Genomic DNA, 27,664 nt, shown 5'->3' with positions numbered 1-27,664 from the left:
CCCTCGAAAACATTGCCATAGCTGCCAAGCTAGAAATAATGCTATGAGTTTCCCTCTCAGACCAAAAGAGAGTCAGGGAAAACCATTAATTAAGCCTGTGCAGATGTTGTGGTGAAACATCATTTAATTAGAGCTTAACTAACAGTAAGAGGCAGGGGCATTCCAGAGAGTCCTCTGGGCTGACATTTGACTTCACTTAGAGACAAAATGGCAGGAAGCATTTGTTTCCTTGAGGTTCTTTTGTTCTGCAGGTATGCCATTGGCATTTCCTACAAGTCAGCACCGAAGCACGAGTGGATTGGCAAGAATTCAGCCTCCTGGGTGCTCTGCCGCTGCAACAACACGTGGGTGGTGCGGCACAACAGCAAAGAGATCCCCATCGAGCCCGCGCCCCACCTGCGGCGCGTCGGCATCCTGCTGGACTACGACAACGGCGCCCTCGCCTTCTACGACGCCCTCAACTCCCTGCACCTCTACACTTTTGACATTACCTTTGGCCAGCCAGTGTGCCCCACGTTCACAGTCTGGAATAAATGCTTGACCATTATAACTGGCTTGCCTATCCCTGACCACCTAGACTCCTCCGAGCAGCTGGCGTGACTGCTAAAAGCCAAAAGGTAGGATGGCACATCTTCCCAGGGACACATCTTCCCAGGGACACATCTTCCCTGGGACACATCTTCACAGGGACACATCTATCCAGGGACACATTACCCAGGGACACTTCTTCCCAGGGCAGCCAGGCAGTACCACCAGGAGCGTACCCAGACAAGTGGCATCCCAGACAATGCTGCCGAATTGGGGAAAAACTGACAAGGAGAGAAAAATCTCTTCCTGTGTATTTTGTACTGAAGAACAGGAAGTGGCTTTAATAATTTCTTAGAATTTTTTTTTTTCAGTTGGTTTTGTTTGGTTGGTTTTGTATTTCATCTCTTACAGGAAGATTTATAAATTATTTATAAAAATAGAAAAAAAAAGAGAGAAAAGTGAAAGCTTAGTATGGACACCTGGAAAATTACTTCTTGCTGTTTTGGGGGGGGTTTTTTGCACATTAGCGGTCCTGTTAATTAAAGTTTCATCAGCCTTTCGAATAATTTTATTTTACAGTGGATAATATCAGGAAATTGGAAAGATGAAAACTGCACGGTGGACAAGTCAGTATACTGCAGGTTTTACTTGTACCAACATTAGTGGTCTCATTACCAGCCTTGTTGAGTGTGAGATCTCCCAATTTCTGCTTTGCACATGGGAGTGTGCAGACCAAAAGAACAAAAATAAGCAAGCAAGGAAGTGGAGCTTGCCAACACAGCAAAAGAATAAAGTTTAATTTACTTCTGTTCACAGGGCAGTGCTCTCTCAGTTCATAAAAAGCATGTGGAATATCTCCTAGAAATGTGAGTGGATAAATCATCTGGTGATTTATTTTATTGATGGCAATATTCCCATCTACCAGTGCTTCGCTTTTTTCTTTGGGAAACATTTTAGAATCACTGAGGATGTGGAAGACCGATAGCATCTCTGAGAATCAGCAACACTGGAGGAGAACAGCTAATCCAAGGTCTGACTGTAGACTAATCTGATAAAGCACGGCACCATTTAAGGATTGATTGATTGATTGATTGATTGATTGATTGTAATAGAAGATGTCACAGTTCTGATGGTAGACACGTGAATGCTCATTGCTGATTTTACAAGGTTCAACATAGCAAGCCCAGCCAACAACTCGGAAGTGAGACATGCGCCACTTTACCACTGATTTTAAATTAAATACAAATGTTTCATTGTCATGCACTGTGTGGTGTCTGTCACAAAGCAAGGAAATCTGTTTCACATGTGCTGTATGGAGGAACACTGCAGCTGGAGTTTGCTCATAGTTAGCATTGTCCCAGGTTGTTTGGGAAAGCACAGCTCGCTTTGTGAATGAAAAGTAAAGAGTAACCTCTCAGCAGCAGTAGAAGTCTGCATAGAGAGATCCTATGCTCATCCTGGTGTGAAGGCAATAGAGGTTGTATGTACTTTATCTCAGAGCTGAATCAGGTGCATTTTTTTTTCCTCTTTCCCTTTACAGATAGAAGCTTTTTGTAATTATTGCAATGCTTATGTATAAATGATCATTTTGGGTGATGCTTGAGGCATATGACAATTTTAAAAGAATGGTTTTCCTACAGTGTTTTGTTGTTACTATGCAAGTGGTGAAAATCTGCCTGTGTAGAGAAAACGTAAATTGGATATCAGCTTTAAAAATTTGCTCAGTAATTTATAACCATGCTTTAGGTGTCTTTTGAAAAAGATGTCTTAATGCACTTTGTTCAGTAGTGGGTCCAGGAAAAAAAATGGTCCCAAGCTCAGCTTCAGATTTTTTAAATACTGATTCTCCAGGTACAAATCTCTACTGCAGTTTGCCTTATGATTATATCAAAAATTTATGAACAAGATGAGGAGAATATGTACATGTCCATTTGTTTGTTTGCGGTTTTTTTAATAGAAAATAAATGTCTTTCCATGTTTCTTTTATTTCCCTTTATATGTCCTGCTAACTGCTGAATTAAATGGAGAAAAATCTGGCAGTACACTGCTGATGCCATGGCTTTCAGCTAGGCAACATCCCATAGTTCACAGATAGGAGCCACTGATCTTTCCCAAGTAGGCATAAAAGGGCAAAGTGTGTACACATAGTGAACCTCAGTGTTTATCATAGTGTCATTAATAATCAATAAACATACACCCTCAAAAATGAAAAAGTAATTCAGTCCCCAAGCATTACATTTTAAAATTGAGTACAATGTTACTGGTACAATCTGATATACAATGCCCAGATGATCTGGCCTGGGGTGTTTGGGAGCTAGCTGAGATGGTATGAAAATTTTGAATATGAATTGACAGAAGATGTCTGATGCAAAGCACTGATAAAAGGATGCATGAAGAAAATACTTTTATTCTAGGGTTATAGCCAAGTTTCTGCCTAAAAGGAATGAGTGAATTACCAAAGTACATGTAGGAAGGCTCTGTATCTTCTCTTTTGCTAGAAGTATTAGATCTAGAAGCTGATTTCAGTAGTGGAGAAACTGAAAACACTGCTCAGTGTTTGGTTATACAATGTTGGCAGAGATTGATGGAAATAACGGATGGAAATAATACCATGAATTTGGAGAGGCCCCAAATGATTTCACATATTTTCATTGTAAAGATAGAGCATGAGTCTAGAGACAGATCATGGTTTTGGCCAAAGGAAAAAGGATGGTCTGTTATCTACAGACCGTGCTGCATCATCTTTGTTTTAACACAGAATTCATTTGGAGCTAAGCCACATTTCTCCAATGTGCTATTAACTCAGTCAGTTCTCTTTGTGCATATATGTTTGTGTATATATGTACACACAAGTATGGGTACACACACACCAGCATAGCACAAATACAGTGTGTAATTTGTGTATACACATCCATATGTATATACACATACAAAATGACAACAATTAGTCAGGTGTTCATTTTTTGCTTGTTTCTTGGACAATTTCGTATTCTGTATGACAATGAGGAAACAAGTTTGCTATGAACAGTATTCTTCTGGACATTTTTTAACAAACAAAATCTGTTTATTTTACAATACTTGATTCAATGCCTGATTAACCAATAAAAACTTGCATTTGAAAATGTAGCATCTGTGGTCTGTGGCATTTTGCATGGTCCATAGTAATTAATTGCAATCTGGGGGAGCAAGTAATTCTTGTGTAAAAAATAAAACATGGTACTTTTATGTAGCATGTGGTCTTAGATGAGGATTTTTCCCTTTTTTGAAAGTTTTGTCACTAGGAACGAGGTAACATTGTATAATATGTTTAACAAAAGCAGATTTTGGAAGAATAATCTGCTGAGATGCAAGCAATGAAAGTGGTAGATAAAGCCTGTGTTGCTATAATGATTGTTTCAAAAGTGTACTTAAAACACAATTTGGGGTTCAGCAGAATTAGAGGAAAAAATAACACAATCTCTTTAGAAGATAGTAGCAGCTCAGAGTAGTGTTGAGCTTGAGGAAATGGAAGGGGGGGGACTATTTTTCTCTGAGACCGGATAAGATTTTCCATGTGTTTGAATGCACACCTAATAGAGAAAAACAATAATTCTGTCTCCAGTCTACTGTATTTTTCCCATTGTTGGCTTTCAGAGAGCAATAAAGTTGCTGCTTTTTCTGCCATTAGTTTATTTTTTATCAGTTTTGGGTATCCCATTTTTCAATTGCTCAAGAAAGAGACTCTCAGTGAGCAGAGGGTCCCAAGGGTAGGAAGCATAAAAGTCTCTCAGGTGTGGGTACACTATGAAAAGCAGGAAATCTGCAAGTACAGGTAAAAACACATTCTTCATTATTTTAGCAATGGTAGGTCACTAAACAGCAGTGTGCATCATCTGTTTTAGTCTCATATCTTAATTGCAAACACTATATTCTTTACATGTTAGAAAAAGCTACAGGATGCTACTGAGAGCACAAATTAAAATGTCAGCTCATTAACCAGTTCATATTGAGATGGCCAGCATTTATAGTCCCATGAAGGACTGTGGGAGATCCCATTAAAATATTATTTAATAGCACAGTAAATATTTCTTTTTTAATTATTCTCATAAAGCAGATGTCTAGCAGTTAGGAGATTCTGCTTTTAGTTGCAGCAGCACAATTTTCAGATAAACCTGTGTACCAAAAGTGAAGATTGCTAGTGGCTCTCATCTATGTCCCCAAAACTGAGGGTACTCATTTTAGTTGGAAACACAGTTTTAGTTTGTGGTTTAGGAGTGCAGAAGTGCTGGACCTGCCCTGGAAGCACACACCAGCACCTCAGTAACTGGCCAGGGCACACCTGGCCTCAAACCAGTGGGGCAGCTTTGGGAAGCTGGTGATAAACAAAAACCTGCACAGGTTGCTTATGGAGTGATGTACTGGGAGTTTCACTGTTACACCATTTCTGATGTATTTTCACATACTGATCTTTGTAATAGTGGAAGTGTGTCTTGAGATAGAGGAGTAAAATACTGTAAAATGCAGTTTTGTCCTGTCTTACTGAGTTGATGTAGAAACAAGCACAATGTTTTTGTCTTCACATTGATGAAAGTTCTGCTCCCTTCCACATGCTGATGTTGAGCTATCTGTATTTAATGTGTTTTCTGAAGTGAAAGAAACCCTGTTTACATTTTAACTTTTTATTTAGTCCTTGATTTTCATGTAAAGAGCAATGATGTTAGAAATGCTTTCAGTGTGGGCTAAGGTCTTGATTTGGACTGTGATGTTTAGGGCATCTGTGTACATAAATCAAATCTCTGTGCCAGAGCAGATTAATTTGTCATTCATGTGGGAGTTGAATAGTGCAGGTGCAAGTGTTTTCTTCCGAGGTAGGCTTTTGCATTAACTCCACTCTTTGAGTGGAATATTCTGTTTCTTTAATTTTTTTAATTGGTTTTCTGATTCAAGTGCAGACCCAGTTAATGAGACTGTAAATAATACAATCATTCATCATATTGCTAATTTTAGCAAGCCCTGCCATATCTTGTGCCTCTGGCAGGTCACTGAACTCCTCAGCTTCAATCATAACCTTCACAACCTCACCTCCAACATGAAGACTGATGCGTAAGATGTTGGCCAAGTGTGTAACTTTCCCAGTGGGATTCATCCTGCCTTGAGTAAGGAATTCCAGCACAAATCATACCAGTTAAAGGTGAGGGACACATATATTGCACAGGGGTGATATGGAAAAGATATGGGCTAGAAAACCATCACTGTTGAGGCAGTTCAGGTATAGAAGAGCAACAATATGTTTGAAATTCATGAAGTCTTCTACTACAGTATGACTGGCAGTGGCATTATTACTGCTGCCTGAGAGAGGAACAGAGTACCAAGAGAGGGAGTTCTGGGGCAGTGCTGAGAGAGATCACCCAGAGTGACAGGCAGCTGAAAACCTGCCACCACTGCCTGCCTTGGCACCATGCTGCAGCTCTGCAAAGCAAGCCTGCACCTATTCATCCTTTTGTTCCAGCTCAGCCTCAACCCACATTCCCAAATGACAGGAAAAATAATATTGCAATTACATATTTGAAATCCTAACCTGAATAAAAGCAGCAGGGCAGGGATGAGAGCCCCAGGCCTTGATCCTCCTTTATTCACCTAGATTTTTACATCTGCTGACTTCAAAGGAGATAGTCCTGATTTACACAGAGGTAGGTACAAGCCCATGAATCTTCACTTTCCAAAGAGTCAAACCCAAGTGAAGCAGGAGCCCCTGTGAGAGCAGCTCAGACTTCCCATTAAATCATGTCTTTGGAGAAAGTACTTTAGCTGCTAGCAAAAGTGCAGTTTCTCATGAGCTGTTTCCCAAGGCCAGCACAGGTGTGTTTTAAAATGTCTGGTTCTTTTAAAATGTATGGCTCAATAACATTCTTCTTGGGTGAATTGTTCAGGCAGTGTTTTTGCTGTTTCCTCCAAGTGTGGGAGCAATTCTTTTCGCAGGTGCTGTGTTACTTTTATAAAAATCTTGAGAGTGGCAGATACACACATTATGATATAATACTCTAGCATAAGACTATTGTTCTTGGACTTCCATTTAAAAATGGATAATAGCTAAAATGTTTATAAGTCTGCTTCCTTCAACTGTCCTAATTTATATAGTTACTTGAATTCATAAGATGTTTCCTCTTAAGGAATAACACCTCATTTCTTGTTAATACACATGGACAGATAGTAATTAGGAGTATTCCTGAAAATTATGAATCCTTACAATAGTTTATAATCAAGCCTCTAAAAGGCAGAAAATGGAGGCTTTGTGTTTTGTGCAGTCATTGAACAGGAAAAAAAACAGCTATATTGTTCAGATCACTGAAAAATAACAAATGACAGCTAACTGCTACATGACAGGATGGGTAAAGTTTTCATTAGTAATTTTTTACTTCATTTTTATTTTACTTGGAAAACAGACAATTCCACTTGAAAATGTTTCTCTGTTATTCTTCTATTCATTCACCTTTCTGTTTTCAGTCTCATTTTTATAGTTTTTAGGTATTATAATTGCAAGAGGTGTGTGTTTCAAAGAGTTTTCTTTATTTTTTTACTTTCTTAAAAATTGCCATTTTCAGGATGTGCACAAGAAATTAAATGAGAAGTTGAAATACTAATGCAATTTTGGAGCTTGAGTGTTGAGAATATTTTTGTAGTATAATTTAAAGAAGGAATGCAGATAAACCTGCCACTCTTCTACAATTACTGAATTATTTGGTTTCATTATTCTGGGTTTAATAGCATTGCTCTCTAATTAAAATAGCACTAGGAGACCTGATTAAGGAGCACAAGCAGAGAGGTAGTAGATTATTTTAGGATAACCCTGGAACCAGCTCCCTTTAATAGCAGTAATATATATATTCAACCTCATTAATATCAGCTTGGGGGGTTGGGGGTTCTTTTTTTTATTATTAATATTGTGTGTCCTCACTAAAAGTAGTTCTCAGCCTAGAAGGATGTGTCTCTCTTGGGAAGCATAGATTCTATTCCCTTTTGGAATAGCAAAAAAGTCCTCCCTGTGGCAGGTGTGAAGGTGGTGCCAACACAGTGAGAACATCTCCACCAGCAGAGGATTGTTTCTTCTCTATTTCTGTCATCTGGTTCATGCAGATAGTAGTGATGGCCAGAGGATGAAATAGATTCATCCAGATTTGTAGGTACAGGAAGATGTGGAAAGCCTCTTTGTTGCATTAGTAATTATAACCAGTGGCACATACAACCCAGAATTAGAGATTAGCAAAAGGAGATTTGCTCTTTTCAATCAGTAACATACCCTTTTAATTTCTTCTAGTGACTGTGGCCTCTGTCTCAATTTGTGCATCAGTTTGCATCCACATGCTCCTTGAACATTTGTTAAAGTTGGAGCTGAAATTGTTGGGGCTGTTTTATTAGGTTTTAGTCAAACAAACATCTTTTTAAAACAAACATTGCTGATACAATGTCAGCAGTTTAGGGCAGAGAATGGAGATGAGGAACAATGTAGGACCCAGAATAGGTGTAAATTGAGTTCAGAACAGAATAATGCTGTTTCTCTTCTAACAGAGTGGTCATAGAATTACTACATTGCATATATTTAAACAAACAGGGTTTATCATTAAGAAAGTGCCCTGAGTTATGCTGTAAATTCTAAAAGATGCAAAAATTGAGGAAATTAGGATAAACCTTTGAATCACATACACAAAAAGAGAAGGAAAAAGTTATTTAATCACAATCAATAATTAATATTTTCCCACTTCCTTCTGTGGGAGGGATGAAACTGCAATGATTTGTCTTTCCATTTTTATGGAGTTACTGCTCCAAATTAGTGTTACTTGGAAACCTCTCAGGAGGAAGAAATTTCAAAGGAACAAGTACAGCTTTGTCAATAATCTTGAAGTCTGCATAAGCCATTAGCCAGATTTAAGGCTGATTTACCATCAAGTTATGAATCCTTTCATGTGTATTTAACTGTGCCAGTAGAAACATGTAACATTAAAAAAAACCAGTGATCAGTCAACTACAAAGCTGCTACTTGGTATAGGGAAAGGAAAATATTTTTATGGACCTGTACTCATGCTAGTTCTCATATACAGAAAAGCCTTAAGTCCTGACAACCTTTTATCTATTTTTGGAATTTAAAAGTTCTGCAGATCATGCTGAAGGTCTGGTTGATGTATGTGGGTACAACTCACCCCAGTGTCCCCACTGTCCCAGTTATTCTGCCTTCCCCACAAGTAGAAGGAGAAGCAAGCCAGCTCCCAAAGTCTTCATCTCTAATTCTTCCCTGACTTTTCCCATGGCAGGAACAGTAAAAGGACAGGATGGCCACATCTTGTGTGGCAGCAGAATTATGCTATGAAGTTTTAAGCAGGCTTCTCTGGGATAGAACCTGATGGAACCCCACAGAAAGAGAGGCTGAACTGGCTCCAGTAACAAGGTCCAGACATTTCTCAAGTAGCTTCTCCAGCTCCTGCCACAGCCAGGAAAGGAAAGGGAAATGTGCTGCAGGAAAGGCTATGAGGATGGCACATTTTCTGAAGATATGTCCAAAAGGATCAAAGGGAAATTTTTAACTATCATTCATCCTCATAGGAAGGTCTTCATAAGGAGGATGGATTCATTTTTCCATGTTTCCATGGAAGCATGTAAAGCTGCCTCCTTATGTGTCAGATTTGGCACTGCTTGTGGGTGGGCAGCCCCTCATTTCATTTGAAGAGTGAAAAATCATTTCCCCACAATTTTTCTTCCCATTCTCCTAAAAGTTTGACAAATGGGAAGAAAAAATTGTCAAATTCTGTGGCATGGAGGCTCATACCACTGACCTTCATTGTCAAAGAGAAAAAAAGAGCAAAGAAAAAACAAAAGAAAACAAAAACAAAATGCAACAAAACCTCTGTGTGCAAAACTTTCATTTGTAACTGACACATCTGAAATTTTTAATCTGCTACTATTAAAACAGTAGCAGATTAATAGTGCTGTTATGATAGTAGCAGAAACAAAGTGGAGGATTTATCATGACTGGAACTCCAACAATGAAAAAGAGAAATAGATGTTGAAGACAGAGAGAATATCCCTGGGAAATACACCTAGGTATTCTACCTATATTGGTAGAAGCTCATCTGGCAGACTGCAAAATTCTGGTCTAAAATAAAGATGACATTCAATAACACAGGATCAGATAAAGGCTCATCCAAAGGGAAAGCCAGGGAAGAGCCTGGGTAATAAGGGGAGATGTAAATGTGGCAGTGTAGCCTTTACTGTCTGAATGGAGATAAGAAAGTGGTTGTGCTTGTAAATATATGATTAGGGATAGCCCCAGAAAAGGAGAGTAACAGTTCTGAATAAAATTCAAAATTGGTACTAGAATAAATTCAGTCAGCTCTTTTAAGAACAGCAGGTCTATAGAAATCAAGAAGGTTACTTTGTGGGATGGCAAGAGGAATAAAGAAACCTTGATGTTTTGAGATGAAGTTTTAGTTGTGAAATTAATCATACTTCAGTCTAAATAAATAGATATTAGTCCACAAGGCATAAGCATATTTTCTAGGCATCTTCCATAAGGAATGGGAAACAAATAGCAGCTGCAAATGTTCATTGCAGGTATTCCAGCCACCTAACTCAGAACAGGGATAATGTCACTCCATGCCTGAACTTTCACCACTGGTCATATGAGGAGTCACAGACAGCTAGAATGTATTTGGTATCTGTCTTTAAAAAGCTAAAGTCAGATCAAGTGACTACCACCCTATATATTTCACAAATAGTATATTGACGTTTTTATAGAGGGGATTAAAGAGTAAATCAATTTCTTTGGTTATAACACAGAAATTTATAGACAGCTACTGTCCTAAAATCCTTACTATGCTGAAGTACAAAGGCAATTTTTCACTGGTCTCAGTGAAGCCTCGATTTTGCCTCTTAAATATGAATAAGGTGGAATATTGTAGGTCAAAGTCATATTAAATGTAGACATCTCCTGACAAGGAGTGCTCTAGCCACTGAGACCTTGTTTTTAAGAAGTCATTTTTAACAATGCTTCAGTAAAATGGCCATTCAGGCAGTGTCAACAAATAAACATATTTTATTTGACCACCAAACAAACTGGCTTGAGATTATATGTGCTGATATGCATTCTATTGCACTGATCCTGTGCTCAAGTGTTTTAGATTCTAAATTGATTTGCTTACCCAATGCTGCAAAATGCTACACATTAACAGCATTTCCTGGGCCTAATTCTTTGGTTGTGTTAAGAAATCAAGTGCACCTCAGCAAAACTGTCTTCCAACAGAGAAGCAGCCAACAGTTACAGTTAAAAGAAATGCATAAGAGGTAGATGAGAGTGCTGGCTCTTTAACATATCAGTCAGATGTTGAGGTCAAAAGTGCTTGGTTTTTATGTTAGTTATTTACATCTTCTGCAAATGAAATAGGGCTGGTTCTCTGAAGGATAACTGGAAAGCCCTTTGATATTCATGGTAGATTGTTTTGGGTGGTTGCCTTCCAGAAAATCTTAATGAGAAGAGAAAAATATTCTGTAGATGGGTGTAAATATTCCTTTTTCCAAGGTTTTAACTTAGTCTCACCTCTCTGTGTTGTATAGGTCACTTCCAGAGGCTTCATTTTGTCTATTTCTAAACAGCATGAGTATTTATCTGATGATGCTGTGGTGAGGTGTGCTTCATTCTTCAGGTTAATAGAGTGCACAATTGAAAAAACCTTCACATGCAAAGTATTGTTAACTGCTTGTTCATAAAAGGGAATGAAATTATTCAGGCTGAAGAAGTTAAGATTGTTGATGCTCTTCAAGCAGATAGAAAAAGAATTCTCAAAAGGTGAGAGTTTCTGCAGGAAGCACTTTCTGTTTGGGAAAGGATAAATTATCCAGGAAGGTCAAATAAGGAAAACTGTCAAAAAATCACTCAAACTAGGGAAATATTTTGTAAAAGGTGTGACACAGAGTGAGTTAATGAGGTTAAAGTCATGGTGAAAGGTGACTGAGATAGCCTGGTGTGCTTTGGAGGGACCAGTCTGAGGATTTCTGTTTACAGGGAATATGGGAATAGCTTGTGAAACTGCACTGGCCCATCCTGCTTAGGGGTCTTGGAGTTGGAATTAGCATCAGAAAATAATGGAACTGAAATACAAGTTGAGAGAGAAGGAACTGGGAACAGGAAATAGCACAACATGGAAAACTTCTGTAAAATGAGTCTTCTTACTGTTGGATTTGTAACATTGATGAGTATTGACATGGAAACAGCTTTTAAATTGTAAATTATTTTCACAGGTTGTGGCAACATGATTCATTACTATTGTTAATTTTAATTATTTGAAAAAAAATGTTCCTTCATTTCTGGTGCCTAAATCTCTATCTGCCTACAGTCTTGGTTTATGTGCAGGGAAGGCCTTACCTCCTTAGGAATTTCCCAATTCATAGAAGCATGGAATTTTTCCTATCTCCTCATGAAATCTGGGCTCTTCCAACAGCACAGTAAGGAATGTGGAGACACTTTTTTCTGTCACTAGAAGAAATTGCTGAGGTTTTTTAGGTAAATGATGTAACTTGGTAGGTTCTGAGGTCTGGGAACTTGGAGGGTTGATGTGGCAGAAGCAGAGATGATTCATCTTTTGCATGGAAGCAGGCACTGATTAAGTGATTAAAACTTATGGCAGAGGGTTTTGTGCTGAATTGCTGGAATGGAATGTGTCTGAAGGGTGGTGAAGATGTTTGATGCTGGAGGATGAGGAGGTTTTGCCAAGGCATTGGTGAGGTGTCGCTGTCAAAGTCAGTGAAATGTAACCACAGTCAATGTAATTCAAAAGGAATTTGACAAAATCTTTGTAAAGTTATTGTGCTCTGAATGGTGTTAAAATATGGAATTTATGTAAATGTAAATGAACTGATGTTTAGTTGGAACAAGATACTGCAGATGTATTGTGGTATATATATAAATGAATGTGTAATCTAGATTATTTGAGTTATAAAAGATGGTGCTTTGACCATCTGTCAGTGATTTGCTTTTACCAGGCTGAGGAAATTGTGGATATGAAAAGAAATAACAATTTATTAGCAAGTTTTGGATTGTATGAATGTGTCTTGATTTTTGTAATAAAGAATGTTAACTCTACCTCTTAATTTCTGCTAAAGTAAACCTGTGAGTTTCAGTAGCAATTTAATTTTGGGCAGGAGAGATCTTAACAAAACCAGGGGTGGTAATAAAACCTAATCTCAGTCTAAGATAATGGTCAACAGAAAAATAACTGAATCATAGTCTTGCTAAGGAATTCCCATTGAAGGGAGACACAGGGCATTTCCAGCTGGAGACAGGCTTCCAAAAATTTATCCCAGAGGTAGCCTTGAGGAAAACAGTGAAGGCTGCAGTGAGGAAAAACAATAGATCACTGATGGGTGGACTTCCCTGACTTTCTTTATTCAAGGATAGCAGCCTTCCTGGCAAAGGGAAGGGAAGGGAAGCCTCACACCTTCACATCAGACCAAGGTGTCTCCCTGAAACAAAGCCACTCATCCCTTCTCAAACAAGATTTCTCCTCCATGTAATTCCATAGGGACTGAAACGGTTCTGAAGCAAAATGATTTTGTGGTGTAGAACTATGGAAGTCAGGGCTAATAACAGCAAAGCTAAATTTGGAAAGGTGCACAGGTAAGGAGAGAACAAAGAGGGATTTTACTGGGATTAATGTGCTTTGGGAAAGATGAGTGAAATGAAGTTCAGAGGATTTTTTTTCCTCTCTTACTGAATCAACATAGTTTGGGGATTATCTCTGAGTCATAAATTCCAATTAGCAGCATAAAAAAATAACCTTTAACTGAAAGACAACTTTCCATCACATTCCCAAAGCCTTGCCTCAGGAGATACCCATCTAAACTTGCTCAGAATTACTCAAGTTCACTCTAGAAGAATCACACCTATTTATTCACCTTTTATTACAAAAAAAAAAAAAAAAAGAATTAAGTACAAGAGCCAACAGTGAAACAAGATTTACAACTGTACACTTCTCTCCTGGCAGAGGCATGGCATGGCACATAGTTAATTGTTACTTGAATTAGCATGCTTTATGATCACTTTAGTCAAGGCAAACTCTCAGTCCTGTTCTGATGTCCCACCAGCTGTCCCAAGAGTGCTAGGCCAGCCCCAGGTGCTGGGAATGCTGAATACAGCATCCTTGCTCAGCTCAGGGCAGGTGTTGAACCTGCAGCACCCAGATATGGCAGCCAGAAATGCCTTCCTTGCTGTGTTCAAGACTGATACCACCCCCACACCTTTTTGCTCTGTTGTAGGTTTAAAGTCCCTAGTCTTTTTTATTCTTCTCCCATAATCATGTTTTTTGAGATTTCTTGTCATTTGTATTGCTTCCCTATGGATTTTTTCCAATTCATCCTACATTGCTTTTACTGCAAGGGCAGTGTCCAAAAGTGAATACAAAATTCAGTGCAAGACTTTATCAACTGGAGCAAAAGGATAAAAACAACCATTCAAGTCTTCCAACCCAGATACAGTGCTTGCCTTTCCCATGGCACCATGTCAAAGTTGAATAACAAATATATCCCTCACAGCCACTGCAACCCCAGGACTCAGGAGAGCTCCCTGCACTCTGTCTTCACCTTGTCAGGAGCATGTGTGGGTTTAATCCCACCTCATCAGGATCATGTTTGTTTTCAGTCCTGTGCTGCAGTGAATTTACAGTCTAGCTCTGTGTCAGCTGCAAATATAATAAACATTTCTTCTGTTCCATGTTTTGGAGTGTCTGGGAGCTAATGGAAAAATGTTAAGCCTGAGACAGACTCTCTTTCTCTGACAAATAGCCATCAGTGCTGCTGTTGTGACAATGTGTTTAATGACAGCTGCTCTCTGAGCAGAGCCTTCCCAGCAGCTCCTATACCTGCTGCTGGCAGTGCCAGTCTGGCAACATTTCCCTTGTTTGTTTGTTTGTAAGATTGTCACAGGTCAGAGTGCCAGAAGCCTCTCTGAGAACTAACTATGTGACAAGCACTGTCTTTTGTCTATTCCTGGTTCTGGTTACCCTGCTGTAGAAGGAAATACAATTTGTCAGATATATTTGTTCTTGACAAATGCATTAACTTACACTGATTTCAAAGCTATTTTCTAGGTGCTTGCCAATTTATTTTACATGAAAAGGCACAAAAAAGGGCTGACAGTGATGACTGTTATTCCAAAAAAAATTATGTGAATCATTTTCCAATAACTGCTAAATGCTTTCTTCAGCTTTATAAGCAATATAAACCACAAAAAATCACCCCATAATTTCAGAGAGGTGAAAGAGGAAACAGATATTCTATGAGATGTTCTAAGACACCTAAATGCCCACATGTAAGTCACTAGTGCCTGAGCATTGGCATCAATTGCCATTTGGGAAATCCCAGAGTTTAGGAGATGGCTACAGGGACTGGCAGATGTGCCACAGAATCTATAGGAGACCTGTTTTCTCCAGAGCAGCAGCAAGATAACTCTAGACAGGGAAAGTGGCCCATAGTTAACAACTGGGTCATTCCTTGGTTGACCTAAATTAATCGACCTTAATTTTGTCATTTTAATCTCTAATGGAATCTCTGCTCATTCTGTTCTATGCTACAGCTGAACTTTGGTCCCCTGTTTTTGGTAGGCCCTTTTGGGCATATCATCTTGAAACTCAGGCTAAAAGAGAAAAAAAAAAAAAAAAAAGAAGCTTTTTTTTTATTTTATTTTATTTTTGTATTCCTGCCATTTTAGAATACAGTTATTTTTACATATTGAAGGAGGCAGGAGGAAATTATTTTCCTTTTGCTATATAGTCCTTGGAGCAGACTTATCAGTATCTCTATTTAAAATTATTTTGCTCCAGTAATTACAGTGAGTCAGAAACCATTCCCAGCACTGCTACTTGCATTTGAATTACTGGTGCTCTCTCAAGTTTTTAAAAGTCAGGGAGCAAAGAAAAGGGATTCTCATACTGGCCTGAGTTTAGAAAAGGCCTTTAGTGCATACAACAAATCACTAGCTTAATCTAGGAAGAAAAAAGAACTTGTGAAAATAATCTCATACCACTGGGAATTAGGATAGCACTGTGATGCAAATGGGGAATCTTAGAATCAGAAAAGGATATGCATAAGGAAAAAGAATGAAAAAGCTGAAGTTACTTTAACTTACACAGAAGAAGCAAACAGGCAGTTTTTATTATAAGTGGAGAAGTATAAAGCAGAAAGCACAGATTCCTCCATCTCTGTCCTGTGGTTTATTTAAGCCCAGCTCTCTCTTCCTGCAGTGGCTGGAGGTGCAGGTTGGTGCTGCTCTGCTCCACACCTGCTGCAGGGGGTGGATGGATCTGCATTCACTGGGGGACCAGGTGCTCTGCCTGAGAAGTGCACAGCATCCTTTTCCTTCCTGCACCCAGGCATGTGCTGGGGATGCTGGCAGATCCCTGGCTGGCCCTGCCATCTGCCCACAGCCTGGAGAGCCTGAGGGAAGGCTCCCCTGCAGCAGCTCCTTGTCCCTGCAGCAGCAGCAGCAGCCAAGCTCCTGCTCTGGCAGCTCCCACAGCTCAGGGCTCATCTCCACGGGCTGCACACGAGTGGGATGGGCAGGAGTGACACCAGCACGCTGCCTTCCTTAGCAGGGAGCATCTGCATGGCAAGGACCCCTCACTCACACCATCATGCTCTCTTTCAGCTGTGTCCACTTTGGCAAAAGCCATATCCAAGCCAGCTGTGGTCTGGAATGTGTGGAGCTGTGTTAACATCAGACTTTCCCACATTAATGTACAAGGTTAGGAGGCAAAGTGGAAGCAGCAAGTTGCATTTGCTTTTTTTGCAATGTAACTCCCATGCAGAGCCATACACTTTCCAGCTGAGGCAGGCTTACAAAGTGTGGCTCTTCTCTATCCATATGCTCAATCCATGCTTCAACCAATTAACATCTCATCCATCAATGTAAGTCAAACATAAGCTAAGTCTTCATAAAAGAGATTTCAAGAAACCCCACATTTCTTATGTAAGTGTTCTGGCAACAAGACTTCACAGTCTGTTTTGGAGATTTCTTTTTTTGTGTGCTTAAAAAAAAAATGGAAAATGCTAAAGAAAAATGTCTTCAAAATGTTCATTAATTATACAAAGTTTGTTTGAGGATAACTTAATGCTAAACACCAGAAAGATTTGTGATTGCTGTGATTCCTGATCAATGAACAGGAACCATTCTTAAATGTGTTCTAGTTATTATGAATCTCTCAATTTTCATTGTGAAGCTGTTTAAATTAAAGAAGGCTCTTTTTTTTTCCTTTTTCTTTTTCTTTTTCTTTTTCTTTTTCTTTTTCTTTTTCTTTTTCTTTTTCTTTTTCTTTTTCTTTTTCTTTTTCTTTTTCTTTTTCTTTTTCTTTTTCTTTTTCTTTTTCTTTTTCTTTTTCTTTTTCTTTCTCTTTAATTTTTTTCAGTGTTTCTGGGCCAGTTGGAGGTGGTTTTGGAGGTGGTTTTAAAGGTTTCAGTAGGAGAGTTTTTATATTGAAATTGTTCCAGTGATTAATGTAACAGAATAATGATTTTGGAAAGTAAGTCTTACCTTAATTCCACTTTTAATTAATCTAGTTTCATCTGCCTGTGAAAACACAAAATTCAATATTTAAACAAGCTAAGAATTGCTTTTCTTGGAAAGACAGGTATACCTGAAAAAATGGAAGTGGAAAAATCTTTAGAAGAATAATGGTTTTAGGACTTGGTATTATACATATGATTTCTTGGGAAAATAAAAGAAACTTGGGGAGCAGAATTATCTTTTTCCCTTCCTGTTTAAATCACCAGATAATTCAATAAACAGAGGAGCAGCTTGCTCTGCTTGTCATATTCTCAGGTTTAATCTCAGCTATAAAAGGGTAGTCTATTGTTAAGCCTGAAACCTCTACTGTGAAAGGGAAATATAATAACCTTTGCTGCACAGACACCAGGTGTTTTTCCCTAACAAGCACTGTTGATAGAGGGATAGTTTAATCTTTGATGGCTAATATCTAAAAAGTATTGAATTGCAATAAAACCACTTTCCAGACACAGTGTCTTCCAGGATTATAAAATCTATGGAAAAACCATATGATTCTGTATAATGGCCTTAAATGATACCTTGTAGTGCCAGGGAAATTCAGGTATTGTTGCAATTTCGATCTCTTGCATCCAAAATCAAACATCAAAAACATCCAAAATGTTTGATAGCTTTATTAAGTGGCAAGATTTTTTTCCTGCATATCAGGTCAGCAGTAAATTCTTACCTTATTACTGTCATAAAACTCAGTAATAGAAACCTGAAACTGTGTTATATGAGTCTCCCCTAGGAAGGGTCAGTGATTCACTTCTTTTGCTGATGATAGGAAGCAGCAGATTTGCAGAAGAAAATTAGGAAGGGTTGTGATCCAAATTCAGTATTACACAATTGCAAAATTAATTACACTATTGAAAAATTAATTTTATTATCATGATCAAAGTGGATTCTCACTGGAAGAAAAAGCTGGAAGCAGAAGGAAGAGTGACACGCATGCATTCTTGATCAGGCATCTGACTGGTCCATAATTTTAAAAGTCCTGTCTCAATCTAGGATAATTTCTAATCCTAGTCCTGCAAGATAGATCATGAACTTAAATGTCTGTGGTTCAGTCTTATGCCCTAAAAAAAGCAAGAAAATTATCATCCTTCTCCACAGGAATCCCCTCAGTAAGGGAGTCCAAGAAAAAAAAAAGGCTCATGTCCCTTAGGGCCTTTCTTTGCCTTGGTTACCTCTGCATTTCTGTAAGACCCAGCTCATTGTCACCACTGAAAAGTAAGATAAAGGTTTTAAACCAAATATATCTGCAAACTGGAACCCAGGAGAAAGTTGGGGTAGAGGGTTAATGTGGTTCCAGTAACTCAGCACTAGGCAGAAATCTGCCTCCATGTTCCATAGCTTGAGACACACATCATTTCCACCTCTAGGCAATAGCAAAGTATGTTACAGAATTCATGGGACAGGATTAAGCCTGTTGTAGCCAGGGAATTTTTAAAATGAACTGGGATTAATCTTGCCTTCCAATTAAATACTAATCATGCAGCCTAAACTAGCACTTAGCTTCCTGCTATAGCCAAGGGAAAAGGACAGACACCTCTAAAAGGTGATTATTCCAACTGCTACTGAATATCCAGGGTGGAATGAATCTCCTTTCATAAATGTCTATAAATCTCCACAGAATATAGGAGTCTGGATGATTAGCTAAACTCACAACTTTATTTTCAATCATCTTAAACTAGATGAGATTGGTTTTGTTCCTGGTGATTAAAATAAGGCATTTTGCATGCTGACATCAATTGTCCAGATGAATGTCAAGTGCATCATCTTCCATTCAGCCTCATAAATAGAAGAGCCTGGTATCTAGCTAATTACTGCTTTTTTTCCAGATAATGTTATTGAAGTCTGGCATGGATAATCTGATTCAGCAACTTCTCCTAAATCTCTAGAGGTAACTCTCTAGATTTTTCTAAATCTCTAAATTTCTCTGAAAGAAAAGCAATCTTAGCATGGTGCTGGCTATGAAATCATTATCAGCCTTCTGTGGGCCTGACATCTTTTAACATCTCACTGCAATCCCAAATTATACCTTTATATTTTGAAAATATGTAAAAAAAGAACATTTAGAAAGAATGTTGTCTATCATGAGTCACTGGCTTTTTTTAAGGAATTGAAATTGAAACCACACTAATGCCAATTACTCCAGGCATGGTGACTCTGTAACCCATGCTCTGCTGTTCTGGAGCTTCAGAAAGCCAAACAATAAGAACTTTAGGATGCCATGGTCCTCAATAACATCATAGTTCCTTGAGGATCAAGTCATCCCAGTTACAAAGTTTGGTGGCAGATGTACATGCTTTGCATTCCTTGTCTCTCATCAGTTTTCCAGACTGAAGATAGGGAAATGGGTGATGTGGCTTTTCTAACTTCCTCATTCTTTTTGAAATGAGGCCTTTTGTCAGGGAGCCTGACAACAAGCTTCTTTGAAGGAGACCTTGATAATTTCCATTAGCAGCAGACAGCAGTTTTTCCACTGGCTTCACCAGTCAGGGAGAGTACAAATCTGCTTTGTAGAAGGCAGCTCACATAATCCTAGGGGCTTCTAGAGTTTCTTTTTGTTTAATGGAGTTTCATTATGCTGGGGTAGTGAGGTGGTTAATACCTACCAGACCAACTGGAAGCTTTCTACCCCTGTGAGTTCCTGTCTCATTTAGTTTACTTCTTCTGCAAAATAAGTTGAGAGTTCTTTGCAGGTCTTAGGTCTTGATCTTAGGTTTAATTCAAGGACATGCAATCTTTGAATGCCTGTTGTAACTGGCCTTTACTGGCTGTTGGTCATGTTATACTTAAAGAGAAATGAAAATACAGATCATAGATACAGTCAGATAAACATAGATAGATAGACAGATAGATAGATAGATAGATAGACAGACAGACAGACACAATGAGACAGCTTTTACACAGATGTGCCATGCACAGAGCTCCCTACAGTCCACAGCTCCTCATTTCTATATGGTGTATCCCTAGTCATCATACTGTTAAAAATCAGAAGGGAAAATCTATTTAGCCATTGCCCTAACAGCCAGCCATGGAATGTGCACAGAAAGGTGTTGATGTTCCCATTAAAAGCTGTGTTCACCTTCAGGAAAGAGAGCAAACCCAAGGAACTGAAATATCCCCTTTTTGTGGCAGGTTATATATCAAGACAATATATAGCAAGACTGGCAAGTCTTCTGAGTCCCTCTTGGAGTCATGCAATGAGTGTTGAAGGTCAGAGAGCTGCAGAAGGGCTGAAGAATTGGGCTGGGAATGTGTGTTTCCTGGGACCACACAAAGAACACTGCTGGGCCAGGATGTGCTGTGAGAGAGGAAAGTCTGTCTGGCAGGATAGCTGTGCCTGTTCATGTGGCCAGCTTGGATCAGGAGTATTAACCCTGGAACAGGGCTGTTCTCCACCCAGCTTCCTTGGACATCCTGCAGAAATTAGTATAAAACAAAAACTAAATCCAGCCTCAGCATGAAAGTTTGGATCCATTGTTTTTATATTTGCATTTAAAAACATACCAAAATTAGGCTGGTACATTGTTGGGATATCAGAACAAATGACTGGATGGCTAAAGAACATGCCAGGATTTTGCCATACAAAAAAATGGTTTTCTTTGTGTGATTTCAGGAGGTAATTAGCCTTCCAGATAACTTTAGCTGATAGTCATTTAACTTTATTCCTCTATCACCTGTAATTACAGAAGAAATTACTGACAGCATAAGAAATTAAAACTACACTTTTAACTCCAAGTTTTGTTAAGATTTCCTTGACCTTTTACACCTTTTTGTTATTTTGAAAGGATATTTTCAGTAAGTTCAAGATCTTCATTGAAATGACTGTAAAACAATCCTGAATTCTTCCACTGAGATAAGCTACAGGGTACAAGGAAGTAAAAAATTTACCTTGTGCTCAGGACCAATAAGCATTTCTCTGTACAGCAAATCAAAAGTAAATCCAGCTGCTGTCAGCAATGGCTGCCCTTCTTTGTTCCCCCTTGGCTCTTCACAGCTTTGATTGCATTTTCTAATAACTATGTTGTAAATCTGCCATAATTTTCATCTCTAATTCTGAGTTACTTTTCGTCTAACAGTGTGCCTAGGAATATATCTTTGACCTTTTTTCACTACCAGATGAAAGGCAGATGGGAATAATTCTTTTTGTTAGTTCCTGCTCCACTCACATATCTTCCTCCTTAAAACATGTCGCTGCAGGCACTTCTGCTCTCCACAGACATGTTTTCTTCATTCTTCTTCTGTCTCTTTGTTCTGTAATCCCACAGGACTTCCTTTTCAAGGAAGTTTTTAAGCACTCAATTTTTTTTTTTCCCCCAAATACTTTTATTGTACATTTTTTACTATGGTGCTCCTTATGCTGGAGCTCCCCAATTACAGGCACTGCCTAGACATCATACAGAGGCTGTGGACACATACCTGGGCAGCAGCAGCTTTCAATCTGCTTCTGAATAATCCATTCCACTGCAGGAAGACAAGGGTCACAGCAAGGTTTAAAAATCATGGTCAAAAATCTATAGATGTTGCATCAGAACCAGATAAAAATCAGAAGTTTAGCCAGTTCCTAGCTTTAAAACAGGTTGAGACAATGGGGAAAAGAGGAGAAGCAAGAAATAAAAAAGTACTTGCCACACAGAAGAAGCAAATAAAATGAGCTGAGCACAGGCTATTACCAAAAACACTATATAAGAGATGAAATCACAAATAAATAGCAAAGGGGATACAAAGAGGAAAGAAAGCCATGGTCTCTGCTTCTCTATCCTAGGTAGTGCAGTAAGAGCTCAGGGCTCAGATAGCTGTGTTTTTCAGAAAGCCCTGATGTATGCAAGTGCTGGAAAACAGATGCTGTGACTGTTCCTGCATTCCTTCTGGTCATTGTTAAAGACTGTAGTAACACATTGCCTGGTGAACTCAGCTGAAATATTAAAAGCCCTCAGCTGTAGACAAGCTGACCCAAAAATGAATACTTTCTTAGCTGGTGGAGAAATCCCTTCCTAGTGAGATTGGATTGCTTGGTATCCTTTAAAAATTGCAAGAGATATTTTTCCCCTTATTTTTTTTTTCTTAACCTCTGTAGGGGTTATTGACTGCAATCTCTCACTGAAAATGTTTAATATGCAAAAATGCACCTTTTAATATCACTCAGTTCTAGCAAAAAAAACCCAAACTGCTGCACCAGAGATAATTATCAGGTATCTTTTGTTGAATGACCCTTCATTCTTGCTAGCAAGTATATTTATTTATCATTGGACAGTGACACCAAAGAAGGCTTGAGCTCCATTTTCTTAGACAATTTACAAGTTCAAGATAAGAAACAAGCTAATAAATGCGTAAAGAAATGCCTGTGTGTTTGCACTATTTGTGAGCATATCAGTATTTCCTGTTATCAGCAATTTATGCATGGGTGCTTCCATATGTCCAGAAAAATAACACATACATCAGCATACACAGGTATGATAAGTGGAAAATTAATGCTATGTGTCATTTCTTGCAGACATTTTTTCAATGAACACATTTCTATAAAATAGCATAATTTGACTTAAGTAGGTATATCAGAGCAGGAGTGTTGAAATGGAGCTTTGGGAATCATCTTATCCAAGCACTCTGCTCAGAGCAGAGTCTGCCAGACCATGCCCAGTCATATTTCAAAAGTTTCCACAGCCTCTCTGGGCAAACTGTGCCAGTGCCAGATGACATCCAGAGGAAGAAAGTATTTTCTTATCCTTACACAGAATTTCCTGTGTTCCAGTTTGTGCCCACTGCCTCTTGTCTTGTCACTGGGCACCACCAAGCTCCTACTTCTTTACTCCCCCACCTGGTATTTACATACAAGGACAAGATTCCCCAAGATTTTCCTTCTCCAAGCTGAATAAAATCATAGAATCATAGAATTTTTTTTGGTTGGAAAAGACCTTTAAGGTCAATAAGTCCAGTTCTGAACACCACCTGATATGGAAGATGCCAGTCTTAGTGACACTTGTGGCCCTGTGCTGGACTCACTCTAGAATCTCCATGTATCCCTTATACTGAACTAGCCCAGAACTGGACCTGGCACTCCAGAGGTGTCTCACCAGGGCTGAAGGATCATCTTCCTTGACCTGGTGGTGACACTTTGCCTAAAGCTGCCCAGGATCCTGTTCTGCTTCTTTGCCCCTCTGACTGTGGTCAGCTTGCTGCTCTCCAGATCACCCAGGGGATCACCTCTTCTTCCAAGCTGCTTCCCAGCCCCTTGGCCTCCAAGTGCCTGAAGTTTTTCCTCCCCAGGACTTTGTACTGGTCTCTGTGGTGACTCCTTGCCCATTTAGCCAAAGGATGCCTGGATGGCAGCTCACCAATCTAGGATATCAGTCACCTGTCCCAATTTTGTGGCATGCACCTGCAAACTTGCTTTGAGTGCTCTCCCTCCCAACATCCAGGCCACTACTGAGGGTACTAAACAGACATTTGCACAAAGTGTGGCTGATCCTGTGACACACAAGGCCCTGTGTCCAGCCTTCAGCTGGACTTGGTGCTGCTGGTCACAACCATCTGACAATTCAGCCACTTTTTAATCTCTTATATAGTTAATATATTTTTTCTGTCCTCTTGGCATGTCTTTATCTACATGCATATGTTTGAGCTGGAACTCTAGAACCCCAATTTGATTATAAAGTCTGTCTTATGCATGTCACCCTGTATCTTTTGCTTAGAAAACCCAGTCCACCATTTCCCCTCGTTTTCACCACCCCTGAGGCCATGCAGCCTGCTGACACCTTCTTCCAGAGGGAGACACAGGGCTGCCTTTAGTGCTCTGGACCTCCATCCTCCTGGGGAAGCTTGCTCTGGGTCAAGGTCTCTGCTGTGCCAGGGGAGTTGATCCCATGTGTGCTGGGACTGTGCCTTGTGCCACATCACCACCACTGCCAAGCACATGGACTTGGGCTTCTGTCCTCCTCTCCTGCACTCTTCTGCACCATCTGCTGCACCAAGTGCTCTGTCTTTTGGCTGTCTTTGCTAGCTGCACATGTCCTTCATAGCTAGCTCAGTCTCCATTCTGATAATCTGACAAACCCCTCTCTCTAAAAATGTTGACATTTTCATGTCATGCCATCACATATTTTATGTATGTTTACAGAGAAATGGACTCAATCTAACCTGTTTGAAACACTGCTCAAAGTCTTGTCCTTACTCTTTTGCTTATACATAATGTATGAAGAGCAGGTTAATAATGTAGCTATATTGAAGATAATTTTGCATATAAATAAGTGATCAAATAAATGATAGCACATGCAAGCACATGCACACGTGTGCCGTGCACATGAGGAAACATCCTATAAAGCATTCAGCTTGGGACCCACAGTGATGTGGCAGGTGTTACCACAAAAAAGCCCAGAGCTAAATTTACACTGCTCATTTAGAGGTCTGAAGGGACCTAGACCCTGTATGGGGACACTTCAGGCTTTCAGACAGGGGTTTGCTACTGCCAGCACTGTGGTACCACAGACAGACCTGTCTGGCAGAGCATCAATGCCTAATGAGCTCCTTCTGCAATAGGTGCTCTGAGAAAATGACATTTAGTGCCTGAAATAATTTCTTTCCTTTCAACAACTGGAGCAGTGGTTATGTGGCTTCTAGAGCAAACTGAAAAGGCTCTGGAGTTACAGGTGTTGCCTGTTTGAGCAGCTGGCCAGCTTGGCACAGCTAATGAGAACACCTTATCCATGGGATCCTGGAGAGAAGGGGACCTCATCACCTTTTCTGTAGGAGCTGGGCCAATGTGCAGTCAGGAAAGACAAACTGAGGGGTTTGCTTGTAGCTTGTTTCTTATTATGCAGTATAATGGTGTACAAATGTTGTAGTGATGAGACAGCAGGTGTTACCAATCAGTCACCACTGTAATAGTCCTGAGAACATTCTAGGAATTTTAGGTTACACTAAAACTCTGTGAATTTTCTTATTGTTATTATTTAAAACTTTTTTATCTGAAAGACTCCTTACTGATTTACAAATATAAGAAAAACATCTCATCCATGTTCTCTGAGTTGTTTGTGGGGGAAAGCCTCAAAACCTTAATTAGTAAGAGAACAAAGACAACAAATTCACAGCACCAATAATTTACAAAAATCTTACCCATGAAATTTATCCATGGAAAATATATGTGGCAAGTCTAGCACAGAATTTTTAATTTTCTGTTAAGTTCTCCAAAACAGGATGGTTGTTAATTTGTGAACAGTGTATCCAAGGACTTGTGCTATTTTTTTTTCTGCTTTGGGATTCTGAGATTTACAGAGATTCTTATCTCTTATGAAATACTGAAATTATATTTCTGAAGCAAATGTCTTACTGTGTGTCATGATCTTTAAAAGTCATTGACAGAAAATATTATATCTGAGAGATTCCACTGAACTGAAATTAAAGTCCAGTCCAATTAGTCATTTCCTTATCTGTAAATGACTGTACCCTATACACCACTTTTAAATTGTGTAGCTCAGCCTTGCTTTCTATTGACCTCAGAGCCTTTAAAAAAATCTTAGTGACAGAGTAGAACAGCAGTCATAGAAATAGGCCTCAGCAGAAGAAAAGATTTCTTGACCTTTTAAATGTTCAGGAATGCAATGCAACATGCATGACTACAACTCTTTACACAGAACTGAACACACCCTAAGTGTCCCTATTGGAAATCTGCATCAGAGTTGAATCCAGAACTACTGTGCCCATGCATTATTGTCTGTCAGTAACACAATGTAATGTGTGCTTTGGTCAGGTAAGGGACCAACAGCTAGGGAATTAATTGTTAGGGTGGGAAAATATTGTTTATTCATGCTCAATGGGCCCAATTTAAGAGTTTCAACTGTTAGAGAAGGAAACTGTGTTGGAACCTCTCAGTTTTATTAGTTCAGCGAGTCATTCTGGATTCACAACACAATTCCAAGCTTGATATGAAGCTTCCATTGTGATCAAGCCTTTAGTATCTCCTACAGTTCATTAAAATTTGCACTTATTTTTATGGTCTTTTCTTCCACACATCCTTTAGCATATGCTAGAACGACCATTTGTTTAGCATATAACCAGGTGCAGTTGTATTTTTCAGACAGTTGTTGTGAGGAGCAAGGATCTTGAGTGACATTCTTCAGATTTTCTTCAGGTTTGTTCAGCTGAACAGCTGCCTTTGGAATCACATCAACAGTTGCTGAGTGAGAAGCTCGGTGGGCTGGAATGAGATTTGGTTACCCTATAACCACCCTTTACAGTTCCATGTGCTGTTAAAGCTTTTTTTGGTTGTAAGTTCTCTGAGTGTCAGTGAGCCCCAGGGCTCTGTCCCGAGCCTTTCAGATCTTTCATTAAAATTAAACCTCCTTGAAGCATTGATTGTGCCATATGGCTTTCATTATCACAAGCACACTGATGATATTCAGGTTCATGGTACAGGTTAACCTTTCCTACTGAGGTCAGTAACTGTACCTCTGAGCATCTAACAGCTGTCTCCCTGTGGATGTATCTTGATTTTTTAACATTAAACACAAGCAGTAGGAGGCTCTTTTAATTGGGTATGGCAGTTTCTATCCTTCTTTTGGCTTCATGGTAAAGGTGCCCAGTACCTTTAGCTGGGAACTTGGGTTTTATTCCTGAAAATACTTTCTTATTTACCACTCTTATTTTTTACTTCAACAAAAAACATGTCATAACATCTCATAAATTTGTCTGTACTTAATCATAGCATCAATAAAGCAATCCATCCATATGCTTGTGGTTTTGTGTTTAGAGTCTGCCTTTACTCAAAATGAAATTTGTCTTATCAACATATGCATACTCTTCTGCTTGTAGCAGCTCTCCTTACACTGGTGGCACATCTCCTTATGCAGAATCTGCCAAGAGCAGTAGGTAGCATGTGCTCAGTGACAATTTATAAGAGCCTGGCTTGGGCACAGTGTCCCCCTGGTGCACAGGACATTTTTCTTCCAGGCTGGAGAAAGGCCAGCTTGGAGTATGGCAAAGGAGCCAGAGACAAATTTTTATAATTTAAATTGTCTCTTGGGCATGAAGAAAGAGCTTAAGGTCTGCTCCCTCCTTCCCAGTATGGGCTTTGGCTCCCAGGAGGGCTGATAAATAAAACAGCACAGGCACTCTCCAATGGTCCTTGAGCAGATTGTTGTGTCCCAGAGGCAATTCCTCTCCTCAGTGGGGCAAGGAAGAAATTTCTCTTTAGATTAGGAGATAGTATCAGTTGTATCAAAGGTTAAAAAAACAAATAAATTAAGGCCTTTATTTGGTGTCTATTGAGAGGTGACAGAGATGTTTCATCTTCTGCTTGTGCTCACTTTTAATTAGGTGCCTGTTGGTCTGCCAGAGTTAAAATGTGGTCCTAATCTGGGCAAAGACAGGCTTGTGCTTTTTTCATTTTAAACCAAAGAGTAACACAAATATAAACTTCTGTCTGTAATGAGAAAAAAAAAATCAACAGCTACAATGTCATTGAAGATTTTAAAGTCTGGAAATGGAGTATAATGCTGTATTTAATGACATATAATGGTGAATATCAGGTAAATAGTATGTTAATGTTTTAGTATTGCATGACTTGGGTTTCCTTTG

The 27,664-nt window shown here is 39.2% G+C and overlaps 1 protein-coding gene across 5 annotated transcripts in view; it reads left to right on the top strand.

The window, feature by feature from the left end:
• The window catches only part of MID1 (midline 1), a 231,788-nt gene extending 228,134 nt beyond the window's left edge, over positions 1-3,654 (top strand). For 3 of the 5 annotated variants that reach the window (XM_056496609.1, XM_056496623.1, XM_056496629.1), the window contains exon 10: positions 252-3,654. In XM_056496609.1, the coding sequence (XP_056352584.1) occupies positions 252-600 (349 nt within the window). In that variant the 3' untranslated portion in view covers positions 601-3,654. The remainder of the gene's footprint in view (positions 1-251) is intronic. The other 2 variants (XM_056496616.1, XM_056496638.1) reach the window with 1 other exon arrangement.
• Positions 3,655-27,664: the final 24,010 nt, after the last annotated feature.

Source organism: Oenanthe melanoleuca, chromosome 1 (assembly GCF_029582105.1).
Source record: "Oenanthe melanoleuca isolate GR-GAL-2019-014 chromosome 1, OMel1.0, whole genome shotgun sequence".
NCBI classification, from domain to species: domain Eukaryota; kingdom Metazoa; phylum Chordata; class Aves; order Passeriformes; family Muscicapidae; genus Oenanthe; species Oenanthe melanoleuca.
This window is presented reverse-complemented; position numbering and strand designations above follow the sequence as displayed.